This window comes from Gracilinanus agilis, chromosome 2 (assembly GCF_016433145.1).
Source record: "Gracilinanus agilis isolate LMUSP501 chromosome 2, AgileGrace, whole genome shotgun sequence".
Classification (NCBI taxonomy): domain Eukaryota; kingdom Metazoa; phylum Chordata; class Mammalia; order Didelphimorphia; family Didelphidae; genus Gracilinanus; species Gracilinanus agilis.
In genome coordinates, this window is record NC_058131.1 from 529,346,065 (window position 1) to 529,363,551 (window position 17,487).

General features: G+C 51.4%; 2 protein-coding genes across 2 annotated transcripts; both read right to left on the reverse strand.

Moving 5' to 3' along the window:
* Positions 1-501: 501 nt before the first annotated feature.
* Positions 502-2,117, reverse strand: CHST14 (carbohydrate sulfotransferase 14). The gene has a single exon (XM_044662211.1). The coding sequence runs from the start codon at positions 1,808-1,810 to the stop codon at positions 674-676; it is 1,137 nt and encodes a 378-aa protein (XP_044518146.1). The 5' UTR covers positions 1,811-2,117; the 3' UTR covers positions 502-673.
* Positions 2,118-7,291: 5,174 nt separating this feature from the next.
* Positions 7,292-16,350, reverse strand: BAHD1 (bromo adjacent homology domain containing 1). The gene is made up of 6 exons (XM_044662212.1): positions 14,829-16,350; positions 11,705-12,066; positions 9,393-9,552; positions 8,931-9,007; positions 7,852-7,943; positions 7,292-7,583 (listed from the first exon to the last, which is right to left on the reverse strand). The coding sequence occupies exons 1-6, from the start codon at positions 16,348-16,350 to the stop codon at positions 7,394-7,396; spliced, it is 2,403 nt and encodes an 800-aa protein (XP_044518147.1). The 3' UTR covers positions 7,292-7,393.
* Positions 16,351-17,487: the final 1,137 nt, after the last annotated feature.

Below are 17,487 nucleotides of genomic sequence, written 5' to 3' on the forward strand. Positions count from 1 at the left end.
CTTTGCATGGTTTTGTGGCTGGCCCTAAAAGAGGATTAATGTCACCTCCAGTCCTGGTCATGGGATAAAGTGCAGCAGGTGTGGGCAACTGTCAGCTACTGGGAAGAGGGGGTCTGTGTTCATGGGCTCACATTTGGAGCTGGAAGGGACCTGAGAGGTCACTGAGGCCCAGAGAGGTGGAATTGCTTGCTCTGGGTCATAAAACTAGCCCATCTCTTGGGCAAATCTGAATCCAGGATTTCCAAGTCCAACATTATTTACTCTCCCATAGTCTCTCCTAGCAGGGGGAGGGCTTAAACCTCTTCTCAATTCTGGTCTCTTTTTCTGTAGACACAGAAATGCCCCTTTAGTTAATACTGGGTGAAAAAAGTCTCCCTCCTCTGGCTGTGCAGCCCCACCCCAGCCCCTAAGAGAAGTACAAACAGTCTCTCAGAATGCTTCTCCAGGGCAAAAGCTGCCCCCTTGTCCTGCTCAGAGGGAGGCCAGGACGGCAGCCTTTGGATGTCACTGTTGAGTGCTGGGCCTGCCTGGGGGGGAGACGCCTGCAGCCCTCAGAAGGAACCCTTGAAGGATGAGCCCGGGCTGGATCGTTGCCTCCCACCCCCCAGGGCACTCCAGGATCTGGGCAGTGGTGGGCCTTGGGGCTCCCGGAGGGTTTCTCCTGGAGGGATGGTCACTGTCGACAAGCCTCCCTGGTGACATTGGGCAGCGGGTAGGCGAAGAGAGAGAAGTCCAGGATGTACTTGGGCAAAAGCTCCTGCAGCAAGGCCCTGGGAGTACTGCAGAGATGGTAGTGGAGGCTCTCAGGACTGGCTGGCCGATACCAGGCCTGGCGGGATGGGAATCGGACGGTGGGGGGTGCCCTCACCCACTCCAGCACGCGGTTGGCATCGGCTTCCAGGCGCTCATAGAAACCCACAAAGTCATAGCGCACGGCACAGGGTTGGCACAGCTGGTACACGGGCATCCAGTGCTCATTCATGCGCTCCGGCTCTTCATCCACCAGGTATCTGAGGAACTCGGGGAAGGTGACATCGTCTCCCGCAGGGCTGGGGCCCGCCCCCGGCCTGTAGCGACGGACAATCTCGGCGCCATAGCGCTGCTGGTACTCCCTGATCTCCCCAAATTTGTTTCGGTAGGCAGAGAGGAGGCGCTCCATCGGGTCTCTGACGAATAAGAATTTGAAATAGTGCTGAAGGCGGTACCGGATCTCCTCCGGGCGCAGGTCGGCCAAGAACACCAGGTCACTTCGATGGTCCATCTTGAGCCGCACGTCCACGCTGTCCAGGGCCCCGGCCAGGACCTTGAGGACGCGCTTCCAGTTGGAGCAGGCCACCTTGGGGACATAGCAGTAGAGGAAACGGTACTGGTCACTCACTAAGATGTGGCGGAAGAGAGTTCGACGCTGCCCTGCAGGGAGATCCCAGGGGTCCCGGGGCATGCTTGGCTGCCCACAAACAGCCCGCAGGGTCCGATTCCGGACATCCTGTCGAACTTGGTGGTCGGGGTCCCCAGGGTCCAACGTCATCCCTGGACCTCCGGCTGCCCCCTTCCGCCAAACTGGGTCCATCCTGCCATGGGGGTGCAAAGGCGGAGGCTTCATCTCGGCCAGGATGCCTCTCTCGATCATGAGCAGCAACCCGCTGGAGGCCACGATCACGCCAAACATCAGCATGGAGGGCAGAAGCAGGGGTGGGCCCCCGGACCCACCCCTCCCCCTCCCCCCACCGGGGGGGCTCCTTCTTGAAGGCCGCCCCAGGGGCTCCGGGCCCTTCGGGGCTGTCAGTGGCGTGAGAGGCCGGGGGAACATGGGGTTTGCTCCCGCTACTTAAACTGTAACTTGAGTTGACTTTTACGGGACAGAGCAGTCGCTTGGAAACAACACGGAGGCTCGGGCAGCTAGGGACGGGATGGAGGGGCTCAAAGTAAGTCCGGTTTCAGGCCTAGGCCAGGGGGAGGGTACAGGCTGCTGCGCTCCGAAGCTGGGCGAGAGGAAGCGCTGGGGGTCTGGGAGGCGAGCCCGGGAGAGGCGCGGGGCGCCCGGCTCAGGCCAGACAGAGCGGCCCAGAAGGGGCCAGTGGACGTTACCGAGTCCGGAGCTGCAGACGCCACGGTTCGGGCCGGCGGGGCAGGAGGAGGGAAGCAGCGGAGGCCGGATGTCCCGCCTGGCCCAGCTCCCCCTTCTCGAGCTCGGCCCGGCCCCAGCTGTGACATAGAGCGGAGGGCGGGAGAAAGGGCTCCGCCTCCACCCAGCCGGGGCTCAGGTTGGGGGCTCCCACCACTTCTTCCCGCTCGGGATGCATCTCGAGCCTCCTGCCCCAGCCCCCTCCGGAGTGGGGGCACAATCTGAGCTCAGCAGGTTCAAGGTTGGGGGCGCCACACCCTTCTCCCCGCCTTGGGCGGGAGAAGAGAAAGCACCCCTGGCTGTGGGTGAGCTCAGCCCTCAGTAAGCCTGGCAAGGGTCCTTAGAGAGAGGAGCCCAGGCGCTCTGCACCTCCCCGACAGCTGCATGGACAAAAGAAGCCCTAGAGTCCTCTAAACTGAATTGGGGTGGGGTGGGCGCATTGAGGACCTCCAGGCATTGGCAGTCATTCACTCTCCTTTCACCCAAGTCCCCCATTCGTCCTTCAGTCATCAGCTGGACACCTCGGTGTGCCCTGGGCCGGAGGGGGCCCACCATGGGTGGGATGGAGGATGAGCACTTCTCTACCTAGAATTTCTGCCCACCCGGCAGGCTTTTCCCCAGTAGGTTCTACACTGTTAACAGCTTCTTTCAGTCTGAATGGGACTGGGGCTGGGAAAGAAGAGGCACTCACTGGTCCAACCTCACAGCCAGGCCAGGCCAAGCCAGAACTGGGATTCAGACTAAGGTTCTGGCTTTCCATTTTGAAGCTTCACCCATGAGAGGCCTCTCCCCACTCAGCCTCCCCAGTCCCAGCAGCTGCAAGCTGTTGGATATACTTTTCATTCAGAGCATGGGGAATTGCGCCATCAGGCACATTTGCAGTTTGGTACAGTCCGTGGAAATGGCACGAGACTTTGGAGTCTGCAGGCCCAGGCTTCTGATCCTTCCTCTTCCCCTTTCTGCCTCAGTGACCTTGGCCAAATCACTGAGCCTCCCTTCGGCTTGATTTCCTCCTCAAAATATGGGGATTGGACTAGATGGCTTCGGAGCTCCTTTCCTGTCACAGAACCACTAGCCAACAGTCTCCCCAGCCTATCAATCTCCCATGGAGAATTCACTAGGGCACTCGGGAAGCACAGGATACCTCCACCACTGTATGAGATGATTCCAGCAGGGGAGAGACCTAACAAATAATCCAGGAGTAATGAAACCCCCTTGCTTGGTACCTCTGCTTGGGGCCATGGATCCCTAGAATGATTGACTGCAAAGTGGGGAGGGACGTGGAGAAGAGGAAGGAGCCAAGGATGACTCCTATTTGGCCCTAGAGGGATTGGGAGCATGGAATGCTTTCAAGAGAGGGATGGGTTGATTTGGGGGAGGAGGAAGGGTCTTGAAAGCAATGTAGTCCATTCCAACAGGGTGGCAAAGAGTTGGTAGGATTTAACTGTCTTTCCAGATTTTTCCTGTTAGTTCTTCCCAGGGTTGGGGATAGGGAAGTGATGGGAATTCCCAGAACAGTGACCACCTACAAAGTTTGATGTATTTTTCTTTCTCTGGCATTACAGATAATACACAGATAATTAGCTGACTAGTTGGTTGTATATACCTGCTTCAATCATACCATGTGCCTCCCAAAAGCCCTCCCCACACTGTTTACTGGTAAACTTCAGAACGGCAGATACGATGTCTTCCTTTAGGTTAGGATCTTTGTTCCATTCACAAGCTCTTTGCTGGATTATCTTTGCCACCAATGCCCCATGGGCAAAACTTGTGCCCATTATCTTTCCCAGGCTGGCACCCAAAGTGTCTATGGGTCTTGCTCCCTTCCCAGACATCCTTGAGGAGAGGATGGTGCTACTGGGGCTGTTCCCTACCTCTTTGGGAAATACTTTGGTCTTCAGGAAAAGACACTCTCGTGGTTGGGGGTTGGGAAAACAGTTAACAGAGTGGGCATTACTTTTTACCTGTTCTACCCTCCTGACATTTAAATGCTTATTATGTACAGGTTTCTCATCTGTAAAATGGGCACAACAAATGCACCTTCTCCTTATAGGATATTTGAGAACTGAATGAAATAATATATATAAAGCACTTTGCAAACCTCAAAGCCCCATGTGAATTAGCTGTTGTTGCTGCTGCCGCTATTACTATACTGCTATCTCCTCAGAGCAGACTTTTGCTCACTCAGTAAATTAAGATCGAGTTGAAGATCACATTGCACCAAACCAGTTCCCTTGTGAGTCATCCTAAATCAGTGATACATTCCCTGAATCATCCCCATCTTCAGGTGGAGGGGGAGAGTATGATTTAGTTGGAGTTGGGACAATCTGGGAAACATTTTCTTCCCATCCCTACTCTAAGGTAGATTCTTGGAAAAGGATCGAAGGGTGGAAAATTCACCTTCGTGATCCATGAGTCATCTGATCTCTCCATATCACAAGTGTGCAGAACCCTCTCCACCCCCTTTTCCTTGGGCTTAACAATAATTGGGTCAATATTACCATTGCTTCTGGGATGGGCACATCAACAATCAGATGCCCTGTAGCCTCCAATCCCCATCTCTGGGACATCACTCCTCCTTGACCACCACCGTCCTAAAAGTACGGTCTCCCTTGAGGTGACTCCTTGAGGTCAGGGATTTTTTCTCTTGTTTCAATGCATCCACAGTACTAGGCACATAGTAAGCTTGCTTATTCATTCATTCATCTTAAAGATCTTTGAGACCCACCCAGTCCCCCTCACCATCACCCACAAAAGGGTTCAATCCGTGTCCCAAACCCTCTCTAATTTGCCCCATGATTTTTGCTGAGGGGTGGGGTGGGGGGAAGGTTCTCTGTACTGCAATGATACACGGACACATGAAATAGAGACCCACAGGCAAAAGATGACAAGACACCAAAGAAGTGAACCTTTTCTAAATCAATACAATTTCTCAAATTTATTTTTTTTTTCTTAAAGAATTACTTCTAATTTCTCTGTCAGAAGGGGGTGAGGGAAGGTTTCTCCCCCCTTGTAAACACTGAAATACAGATCTGGGAAACCAGGGGAGACACAAAAAAAGTGCATTTTACAAAATTATCAACTAAAATATATTTTACATGGATTACACTTCCATTGAAATTCTACCAGCTGCATTTTCAGTTTCAAAAAATATTTCCATATCTAAGAGATTAAAAAAGCATGAAAGAGTCCTGGGTGGCAGCAGGGTGCCCTGCCTTGAGGAGAAGGAACCCGAGGAGCAAAGTCTCTTCCCTCCCTGGCTGGAGGGTGGGTCTCCTTCTGGAGGGCTAGAGGAGGCTTAGTTTTTATTTACTAGCAGGGATCACTGAGGATCCCCGGGGACGGAGCGGTATCTAAGGATACCCCAACTGCTGGGCAGCATGAAGAGCTCCAATCCCAAGCCTCTCTCATCAATCAATCCCCCTACTGCCTGCTGTGGGCAAGGTGCCCTGAGCATCCCAGGATTCCAATCCCTCCCAGACTGATTCTTTCCCCTAATCAGCTTATTTGTTTGAGGGGCCCTCAGATTCCTCTCCTCCTTAATTGGGACTGGGCTCCCCTCTTATAACTTCTCCTCTGTACCCTAGGGACCTCATCCACTCCTTGGTGGATATGAACTGCCTCTGTCCCTTCCCCCCACCCCCCCAGAAGCCTCAAAATGAAGGAACACAGAGAGAGAACAAGGACAAAGCAGGGGTGCCACAAAGGCCTCGAGAAGGTCTGGCCTTGCACAGGCTCTCCCCGGATCATGAGGCTTTTTGCCTATCGCACAGCCTGATCCCTTCAGCTCCCTATGAATCGACGGCTTCCCCGGGAGTGAGGGCGAGGAGGGCAAACACACTGGTGAGGGGTGGGCAGCTGGCAGCCCAGCTAACTAGAGGCGAGACCCTCGGTCTCAGCCTCTCCCTCCCCCATCACGGTCCCTCTTTGGTATGAATAGGAAATAAACAGGGCCTGCTCCCTGCGGCCACCTCACTCCCCACCCCACCCTGGCCAGGCCCAGGGGAGAAGGGGGTGGGGGGGGGCTCCTAACCTGCTCTTTTCTCGGGGCCATCCCTAGGAAGAAAGGTGAGGTCAGAGCCCAGTCCTCAGCTCAGGCTAGAAAGGAACAAAAAGGGAAACCCAGGTCCCTCCCTAGCTCCAGGAGCGAGTAGCGGCAGCTCTCAGCAGGTCTGCGGACTGATACAGTGTTGATTCTCATTCTGGTTTAAATTAGTGCAATCTACAAAGGGCTTCCGGGGGGACAGACTAGACGGGCAGGCGGGGGAGGGTGGGGGGAGTGGTGGGCCACCCCGCTCTCCTTTGGTTTGTTTTAGGACTGGGCTCCAAGAGTTGGGTGTTGAAGGTCTGCAGGAGGCTCTGTAGAACCTCAACGTGTAAGGCAAGAGGAAAAAAGTCTCCAGCAAATCAGGTAGTATTTTTTTTTCTCTCTCCCTGACCCCACCCCCCCTCCCAAGTACCCACCCTCCCCAAAACCCCCACACCCTGTGTCGGGCAGTCTCCTTCTGGGAGCCCCTGCGCACCTTCTCTGGGCCAGGAGGACGGGAAGCCGGACGTCTTCAGCTGGTCAGGGCCCATCCTGGGCTCACTCCCACCCAAGTGGAGGGGCCTGCCCTCGCCCCCAAGGCAGCGGGATGCTGCGGGCGACCGGGCTGAGAAGCAGAGAGGGTGCTCTGGAGGCCTGGCAGGATGCAGCAGGCCCCTGGCTTAGGGAGAGGGGTCAAGTGCTCAAGAAAACAGGCTCTGGCTTTCTGAGGCACGGGCTCAGGGGTTTGCTCAGAGCTTGGGGAGCCTAGGGGGGGTGGAGGGCAGGGAAAGGGAGCCCCCAGGAGCGGGCAGCAGCTGGTCACAGTGTGGCGAGGTAAAGCTGGTCTCCCACTCCCCCTTTCCCACCAAAGGCAGGCAGCCCTGCCCTGCCCTGCCTCCACCCACCCCCTTCTGGGCTGGGTTCCTCCATCTCTGGAGAGACTGCTCCATCCAAGCATTTCCTCCCAGGAGAACCTTGGGAAAGACTTCCTGGGGGAGCCGGTGCCTTCCCTGGACCCGGGCCTCTACCAACTCAAACAGACAAGGCCTGCTCTGCTCCACCTTCCCACCCCCCTGCCCACCAAGAGGCCCCCTCCCCCGGGGCCCTTTTGCTCTTTCTAACCAAGTGCTGTGCTTTGAGCTGCTGCCATCCTTGCCCTGGGGAAGCCAGTCTGGCAAGTGGGGACCCCCCCACCCAGGTGCCCCTTGCCAGCTCTTCCCCTTGAGCTGGGGGATGAGCGGCTACTGTGGGTTCTTGAGGATGCGGCCATGTCGAAAGTCATAGACGTGGCGGCAAAGAAACACCAGTTCAGGGTCTGTGTCTTCTGGCACTGTGCGGTGGGGTGGGGTAGAGTACTCTACCGAGGGGGGCACCAGCGCTGCTCTCTGGCCAGGGAGACCTTCACCCCGACGTTTTGCCAAGGCACAGAATCTGTGGGGGACAGCACAGCCATGATGGGGCTCTAGAGTCCCACCTCACATCTTGCTCCTCTCCCCCCCACCACCCCACCCCATCTGGGGACAGCTCAACTCTGAACCTGCCCAGGCTCTCCTCAGCCTACCATGAAGGCACAGCACAGTTGTCTCCCCCACAGGGAAAGGGGAAAGGCCCCCTCAGAGCCCTGGGCCACCCTTCTCCCTCCAGCTGAGGCAAGAAGAGGCTCCCCTCAGAGAGCCAGGAGGTCAGAGGGAAGCCCTACCTGCAGTACTCTGCAAACGTCAGGACGTAGCACTTCTCCTCAATGCAGGCCACACTGTTCTCATCCTGGTGGCGGGATGCAAAGATCTCATTCTGCCAGTGGGTAGAAGGGAAGGAAGTGAGAGGTCAGATACTGAGAGTTACTTTCTGCAGCCAAAACTTGAGCAGGCAAGTGAAGAGGGATCATCACTCTATTCTCTCCAGGGAGAGTTCTGCTCCCTTTCCCTGAGCTTTGTATGGAGCCTTTGGGGTGTTCTTGATATTGTATCTCAGAGTCCTGGGCCCAGGGCAATTTCAAAAGGGTAGGAGGGGGACACAGTCCCTTTCTACCCAGACAGCTGAAGAGGCCATCATGGGTGGGTGGGGTCTCCAGGACCATCTTGAGTCCCCGCCTCATCTGAAATGGCCAATCCTAGACCAGTTAAAGTCAGAAAACAAGTGGAGAGGTGAGGGTGGCCTTAGAACCTCAGGAGAATGGGAGCAGCACCAAGAATAGAAGCAGGTATCTCAACATTTACTTTTGGGTCTTCTTCCCTTGCTCTCAATCTTCCTTGAGAACTGAAGCTCACTGGGGAGGAACAGGATGACTTGGGCAACCGGAATGTCAAAGAGGGACCATGATTCCTTCCACCCTGCTTTTCACATCAACTCAAACTTCAGGAAAGAGGGGTTACTTGTCCTGCCCCGACTCCATTGCTTTGTGACAAGGCAGATCCCCCTCCCTGCCCAATTCTAGCTGGATTACCCCCTTCTGCAATCTTTAGGCTAGAAGCTGTCACCAAAAGGAGCTTTCAGCAGGTTCCACGGTCCTCCTGGACCCATTTTTCTCTTTAAAATAGGTCTTGCTGCTCCCTTTCCCTTAAAAACTAGAAAGGCCCAGCAGGGGGGAGCTGGAAGGGAATGGTAAGACTCCATCCCAATCTTGTAGAGATGGGTCCTTTCTGGAGGCACCAAGAAAATGCCTAGTTTAAAAAAGAAAGCCAGGTCTTGCCCACCCTACCCCATTCCACACTTCTCTTCCTCCCATCCCAGAGACACACAGGATAGCCCCACTGTTCACTTTCTTTTCCTCATACTCACCTGATGCATGCTGGGATTTCGGCCTCCCTGAGTATGTTCCGGTCTATAATACCACAGTAGGCTCATCATCAGCTCTCCTGTGGAAAGATAACAGGCGTGCTTGGGGATGAACCTGGCAATCCCAGAAAGGTGGGCTTCAAGTTCTCAGGCTGTTGTCAACTCTGACTAGAGCTCTTTGCTTGAACTAGATTGTGCTAATGACTCCTCATGATTCCTACAAGTGCCCAACCCCTTTCCCAGAGCCTAGCCTGGAATCTGGTATCTGAGGATGAGTTGATGGTATGGGAGCACCTTCGAGGGAGACAGGATAGATGCTTGGGCCTGAAGGGGTATGGACAGAAATCTTAAGGAGGTGTTCAATCTTTGAGATATTATCTTCCATAGCTTGAGACATTAACCACAAGGGCTTCAACCCAGTGTCAAATTCTAGGTGCCATTTACTTCCTTTCCCCAAGTTAATACCTGTTTTTGGGTCCTCCCAAAGAGCAGAGATCTTGGCCACATAGGGCATGGATTTCTTTCGTGGTCCAGACTTCAGAAGGACTGTATCTCGGACGCGGATCATTTCTCCATCACGCTCCACTGCCTGGTAGCTCTTTCGGATAGCTGGTGCTGGTTCATTCTAGGGAATGACATGTGGGTTTCAGATTTCGCAGTTTCAGAGTAGAATATCTCCTTTTCAAGGATGAGGGTAGGAGAGAACACCTCATATCAGAGTAAAATTGGGAAATGACATAAGAAAATCTGTGGGACCAACCCTGGGGGCTCAGAGCACTAGTCATCCTACCTCAATGACATTTGTTCCCTCACCCTTATTTCTAACCTATGCCATTCCATCATTTCCTCTCCCTACTTTCTTGTTTGGGGCTATGACATTTCAATTTGACATTTCTTTTAGGAAGTGACAAGAAGATTTTGGTTTAATTTTACTCTCTAATTCTAATTAATTCTAATTTAATTTTATTCTCTAATTCTAATAATCCTGGGTAGCTTTCTTGTGATTTTTTTTAAACCCTTATCTTCCATCTTAGAATCAATACTGGGTATTGGTTCCAAGGCAGAAGAGTGGTATGGGCTAGGCAATGGAGGTTAAGTGACTTGCCCAGGGCCACACGGTTAGGAAGTGTCTGAGATTTGAACCCTGGACCTTCCATCTCTGGGTCTAACTCTCAATCCACTGAGCTATCCAGCTGCCCCCTCTTGTGATTTTTTGAGACATATCATCTTTTTGTTTTGTGGGTTGTTTGTTTGTTTTTGGCATGATTGTGCTTTTCAGGAGGTCTAATGATCCTTAAATTATCTTTTCTTGCCTTGTTTTCCAAGTCATTTATTTTTGATGGTAGATACTCTAACATATTCTAATTTTTTAGTCTTTTGATTTTGCTCTATTATTTTGTGTCTCCGTTAATCACTGAGTTCTTTTTGTTCCATTCTGTTTTTTAGGTTGCCGACTATTTGAGACATGATTTTTTGCCTTCATTTTAAGCTGTTCATTCTAATATTTTTTCCCTCAAGAGCTCTAATTGCATTTTTAAAATGTTTTGCTTCATTTCTTCTAGCCATTCCTAGAATCCTCATTGCCAAGCCATTTTTTCCCCTTATAGTTCTTGTGGAGTTACTCTCTTCTGGATTTACTTCTTGGGTTTTTAATCCACAGAATTCTTCAGTGTATTAGCAGTTTTCTTCTGTTTGCTCATGTCTCCGGCCTAAATTCCTAGATTAAGACTTTGTGATAGGAACACCCCTCTTCCTTCTCTGATGGAGTGAGTAGGGCTTGGCTCTGTCTCTAATAATACCCTTCCAATGTTCTGGATGAGGTGGCTGGGTCCTGATCCCTTTCTATGCCTGTTTTCCATAATCTAGGTCTGGGATAAGGTGTTAGGGCTCAATCCCTGTCTTCTGCCTCTAACTCTTGATAGTCCAATATGGTCACTGGACTTGGTTCCAACTCCATGTCCCTGATCCTCTAGTGTGACTATTGGATATTGGCCATCTCATTGGCTTCAGTCTTACTAGAGAGACCCATAGCTCTGTCTGCTAAGGCACTTCTGCCCTGTCTCTTTTTCTTTGGGAAGTCACCCACAGGGAGCTGGCTTTGTCCCCTACTGTGGCTCCTGAGATCCCACTGGCTTCAATCATGTTTACCAGAGATCATGCTGGCTCTAGGTTCCCGTGGGGTGACCCTGACCAGAGTGCCCACAGGCTTCTGGCCATCTCCTTGTGAAATCCTGGCCTGGATTGAAGAGTTTACTGGTTTTCCTTTGAGTATGTAGAATATTTCCATCAACAAAGTAAACATCTTTGCTATGTTGTTTCTCATGGGAAGCTACACTTGACTGGAGCCTTTCAAGTTGCCATTTTTACCAGAAATCTAATAACCATTTTCCTATGGAAGAGAATCAAAAAGGATGTCCAGAGAATTAGTGGCAGGCAGAAAGAATCGAATACCTATGATTACTCCTGCTTTGCTCAGAGAAATTAAGTGCCTTGCCCAAGGCCACTCAGTAGCAGAATTATGACTGGAACCTGTCCTCTGACTTCAAATCCAGTATTCATTTTACCATACTTACAACTGCTTCAGGTGCTTTGTACAGTCCCATTCTGGAACTCACTAGTTCCTATGAGTCTATGCCAGGAACCATGGGAATAGGAGGTGAGAATGGTTCAGAATCACCTTCACTTTTCAGAGCTTAATGTCCCAAAGAGTATTATGATCTTCCAAAGAATTCTGCCCTCTGTCCCTTGCCTCCCCTCTCCAGGTTTTAGGTACTCACCACGACATATACAGCCTTTTCACAGGCAGTCCCCACAGGCACCCAGCCATTGGTGGCCCGACGACGCTGGATGCGTTGCTGCTTCGTGTGGCTGTGCCCACTCACTGCCTTGGTTTCAGTGGGGTGCAGGCAACTGGGTGCCGTGCGCAGGCCAGACTTGGAGCCACTAGGAGGCTTTGCACTTTGTGGGCATGACCGGGCCATTGTCTGGGGCTCCGAATTGGGTGTCTGCAGATGGGGGACGGGCTCAGCTGCAGGCGGCACATTGGGCACAGGACATCCTGAGAGGGGGTGGGCAGGCGAAGCTGGATGGCCAGCCACAGGGATCGTGAGGTCCAGCTGGTCCAGAGACCTGCAGCCCTCTAATGGAAGAGGAAGGGAGAATGTCAGGGAGAAAGAGGGGAAAATAATCTGTGGTCCCTTTCACCCCAGACATTGCCAAATTGCTTAGACCTTGAACTAAAAGAAAAAGTTTGGAGTCACAATCACAGAAGAACCATCAGAGCTTTGCACAGAGTAAAAGAGTTTTAGGCTATTAGTTATGAAAGTAGAGCGCCAAAGTGACTGTGAATAGCAAAAGGTGGGCAAAACAAGAGAAGCCATATATTTCCTGCCTGGGGTGGGGTAGGGAGGAGAGGAAGGAAAGGTAGCAGGAGAGTCAGGAAGAACCCTGCCCTCATTTTTCAGGGCTCTAACCTAACATGGGACCTGGAACAACCAGTCTGGTCAGAGCCCATTGGTCTATAAAGTTGTTTTATAGACTTCTGTAGAGAGGGTGGAGAGGGAGCCACTGGAAAGACCCAACTCAGTGCCTCCTTGACAGCTCAGGCTCCTTGAAGCAGGGCAGAGCCACTTGAAATGATGAGTGAGTTATTGCCCCAGCTGATTTGGTCACCTCCCTAGGAAGGAGAGAGAAGGAACTACGTGTAGTCAGTGACTGAACTTGGAAGATGAGACCCCAGAAGTCCTGCTGCCATTTCTTGCCCCAATTCTCTCTAGTAAGCAGAATCATAGAATTTCAGAGGTAGAATGGACCTCAACAGTCATCTCATCCAACTCACACCCAGAAAAGAATCTGTGTTACAACATAAGCAATTTGGGATCATCCAGCCTTGCTTGAAGACCTTCATGAGAGGGAGTGTACTGTATCCTGAAGCAGCTGGGTCCACTTTTGGAAAGCTCCCTATACAAGACATTTTTCCTGAAGTCAAACCTAAATTTATCTCTCTGTAACTTCTACCAACTGCTCCTCATTTTGCCCCTGGGCTAAAACCGAACAAGCTAGAGATATAAAGTAGAAATGCCTCTGGACTAAAGCTTCCTGGACCACAGTGAGGCTGCCCAAGTGGAATGCTATGCTGGGAGAGATCTGCCCATGAGGAGGCTACCTAGACAAGGAAGTTTCTCTAACTCTTATTAAAGACATCAACTTTACACAGAAGCAGAGACTGTTGATGGCTTAGTCTCAGGAGGAGATTGATGATGATCATATTTTCGGAAAAGGGGCAATATCAGGCTATAGGCTCTAAGACCAACAAGAACTCCCCATTCTTTCTAATTTGAGGGACTATACTCTTCCTATTCTTGAGGGAAGATTTTTTTTCCTGCCAGACATTACTTCTACCATCTATCTCTGTTTTCCCCCTAATTAGTCTGGTAGGAAAAAAAGATATAATAGAGATAGATTTATCAGGCCTGGAACACATTTTCTGAGGCATTTGTGTCTCATTGAGAAAACAAGAGCCAAAGCCATGGGCTTGGGTACTACTACACTTAAGCTGTGGGAATCCTGACCTACCAGACTTCCCAAAGGGAGTGGCCTACTTGAGCCCCCACACTAAGAGAACATGTAAGGGAGGGCAACAGGCCCTGGCACCAAAGCCAATTTGCTTGCAGACAAAGCTGCCTTCACTTTAAGGTCTTTCTCTACTCCTCATCCCAGGCCTGAGCCACCTTTCCTGTCCAGAGCTCAGGTCTCCACATGAATCCTTTTGGCCACAAACCATGGTCAACACAAGCTTGCAGCAGGTAGCCAAAGGATTCAGCTCCCAAAAGGAGAAGCAGAGAAGAAAAGGACAAAAGATGGCAAGACCAACATGCTCAGAAGGCAAAGTTACGTCTCAAAAGGCACTGGCACTGTGCCCCCCACCCCCCAAAACTCGAGTGCTTCTACAAAAACATATTAGCAAAAGCAGCTTTTGGAGGGCAGTCTGCTAGGCTGCCAGAGAGGCCCTGCCCCTCATCAGTCAATGTTACAGCAGAGTTCTGAATCGTTATGGTAACATTTGGTTATACAGTCAGGTTATGGAAAACATATGTTACAAAACTACAGGCGTCTTCTTCTAAATCTACCAGTAGACAGGTCCCTCCAATGAACACCTCAGAGGACACAGGAACTAAGCCTGTTTTAGGTCTTAGGGATACTGCATTGCATTTTGGGGGACCCAAAAGCTTTGACAGTAGTACAAGTTCCTTCTATAGGAGGTCTTTCCTGATCCCCCAGCTGCTATTCCTTCTCCTCTTAGATTACTTCCATCGTGTGTGTGTGTGTGTGTGTGTGTGTGTGTGTGTGTGTGTGTGTGTATACATACACATATAAAAATGTGTCTATATGTATTCACACACACACACCTGTGTATTTTTCATAGACTTGGTTGTTTACAAATTGTCTCTCCTATTAGAATGTAAACTCTTTGAGGGCAGGCATGGTTTTTGACCCGGTGGCAAATACCCAATAAGTAATTTGAAATGCCTGCTGACTGTTGACAGACTACCCAGTGATCATAACGTGCTATTCACCATCAAGTCCTGGCAGATAAGCTGGGCACAGCTTCAGTTGTCAGATACGTGTAAGCAGTCTGGTGCCCAACAAGGCAGAAAGAATAAAACTGAGGTACTGTGCCCTGGAGACAGGACCTTCCCCGAGAATGCCAGAACCACAAGTCCTCTCTTCTTAGGGTTAGGCTTTCCTACTGGCAGCATCTCCTCATGACCAGTCTGTCATCTTGCTATAGGCCTAGAGGAAACTCCTGGGACCCTATGCCATAGGCAAAGACTAGAAAGAAAGAGGTCTCCATGGAAATCCTTCGCCCCAAGCCAAACAACTTTCTCAGGGACATCTTACCTGCTGCAAAAGGCATTTTGTAGGGACAGCTGCTTCGAGTGGCATGGAGGCTGCTGACATGATTAAGGGGCACGGGGAGAACCCCGCAGAGGCTGTAGCCATTTCCTCCTTCTCCTTCTCCACAGCAGTAGCGTGATGAACACCAGGGAGGGTGCTGGAAAGGAGTCCCTGTGGGCAGGGAGCTGGGGGCCACCAGAAGCCCTTCACAAGGGGCAGAAGGGGACATCTCTCCCCCCTCTGGGAATACAGGACAGGGCGAGTAGCCCCCACACTGCAGTCCGCTTTGACCGTAGTACAAGTAGACCCCACTCAATGTGGTAAGCTCAGGGCCACCATAGAAGCAGCCGAAGTCAGAGTGGTTGCCGGGCACGGGCATCGGGGGCAGCTGGGGGAGAGGGAACGAGGGTTGGTGTAGATCTTGTTTGGGAGTGGGAGACTTCTCTCCCGGGCGCCCATACTCTGGCTTCATGGCAGCCTGCCCGCCCATCAGCAGGGGCAGCCGGTGGTACAGGTCCCCAGGGCTCTCATAAGAGTGGCTCAAGGGTTCATAAGGTAGGGTTTCTCCTTTGCCACATAACCTAGGGGAGCCAGAAGAGGAGGCTGGAGGCCAGGTTCCTTCAGGGGGTATTTGCCAGCTGGGCAGTCCCTCAGTCCCCACTAGACCAGCTTCCTGCCTAGCCTTCAGGCAGGTTTTCCGATTGGCTTTGGCCCATTTAAGCCTCAGGGTCTTGGGGCCTATGGCGTCAGGCCGAACATCCCCATCGGTGTGGTTTCGGGGGGCTCGATGTGGCAGTTCCCGCTCCTGGCTCAGCTTGAGGAAAGCTGCTGCATTCAGGCTGGCCAGTCTCTTGGGAGCAGTATCGCCTTCCCGGCGGGCACTGTCTTCAAATACTTCCTCAGGCAGAATATCCTGGCTACTACCCTTGAGTCTTCCTGCCCGGGGTCGGCTCCGTCCCTTAAAGCTTTTGGGTACTGGCTTCTCTGGTGAGGCCCAACTCCCACTTACTTTATCCCGGGCCCTCCTGGTTTCTGCTCGGCATCGCCGGGTAGCAGCAAGTCCGGCCCCATCATCCCTCTCTAGGAGCAGGTTATTGAGGGCTTCAGCATTGAGAGAAGCCAGACGTCGCTTTCGTGGTTCCTCTGGAAGGGTGTTATCAGTCCCAGCATCCTGCTCCCCACCTGTCTCACCTTTGCCTGGGACAGGAGTCTCAGGCAAGCCAGGTGGTAGTGGCTGCAGCTCCTCAGCCCAACTGGAGGCCTCTTTGCCCCGGGGACTAGCCACATGCTCCAGGCGGGTCAATAGCACTTTGCAGGTCTTAGGCTTGCCTGGGCCCAGGAGCCGTTTGCGAAGGGGGTAATTTTTTCTAAGGTCCTGGAGACTGGGGAGGCTAGGGACCTCTGGAGCAGTCCCTGGCTCATTGCCCTCCTGCCGCTCCATCCTCTTGCCCTCCACCCGAAGTGGTTCCCGGCCAGTAGGGAGAGAGCTCAACAGGGGCAGAGACTTCCTCCGAGCATGCGTCATAGAGCGGCTTCTGGACCTGCAGGAGAGACATCAATAGCAATAACTGATGATTATACATAGCACTTTATACCTACCATTTCATTTGATTCTTACAACTTTGTGAAGTAGATACTATACAGGTTTTGTTAGCCCCATTTTGCAGATGAGGAAACTGAGGCACACAGAGGTTAACAACTAACTTGCCCATGATTACAAGCTAATAAGTGACAAAGAAGACTGGAACTAAGGTTCCTCTGATTCTCAAGTCTAACAGTTTTATCACTCCCTCTCTTTCTGCCCCAGACTAAGTTCACAGCTCCCCCACTCACAGCCCTTTCCCATCTTCATTAACTCTTCCTCATAGTCATTTCCAAATTTTAATCATCTCTGTTAGCTCCATTCTTCTCACTAGCAGGACTTTGACACACTAGTTTTTTTAAGCCTAGATTTTTTGCCCTTGAATTCTCTTCTTTTCAAAGCATTGATTGACAGGGTTGGTCCTGATGGCCTCTGCTTTTTATCTCAACCAAAGGAAGATATACTCTCCTCAAAAAACTCATTTCCCTCATTACTCTACTAGCCCAGGGCTCCCAACCATGTTCATAGGAGAAAAGAGAAGAGACTATTCATTCAGATATGGAAGAGAAGTAGACCCAGGGACTAAGGTAAAGTAAAAAGGAAATATGGGAAGAGCACCCAGCCTAGTATTCTACTGTATTCCAATTCATTTGTTTTGGGGACTCTGTACCAAGGACTAAGTAAAAGCTTGTGTGGCTCTGGGTGACAGTGTCCCCTGTTCCAATGAGAACAGAAGGGTTCCTAGGAGGGTTAGATAGCAATAATTCAATTTAGGAGTAAAAGAAGAACTAGAGAGAGATGTTGAGTCTGGGCTTTAGTTTAGAACCAGATGACCTCCAAGGACTTTTCAAGGTAAAAAAAAAAATCTGTAAGAGAGTATCTACCTTCCTACAAATGAGGGATGCTGGGATGGGTAATTTTGGAGTAGGGCATTTCTGGGTAAAGGATGATCTGGTCCTTTCTGCCCACTTATTCTAACCACTCTTTCCACCAGGTTCTACTCACTTCTCCAAAGGTTCCAGCCACAGTACTAACCATCCTAAGTTAGATCTTCCAGAGTCTAGATTCTATGAAGTTAAG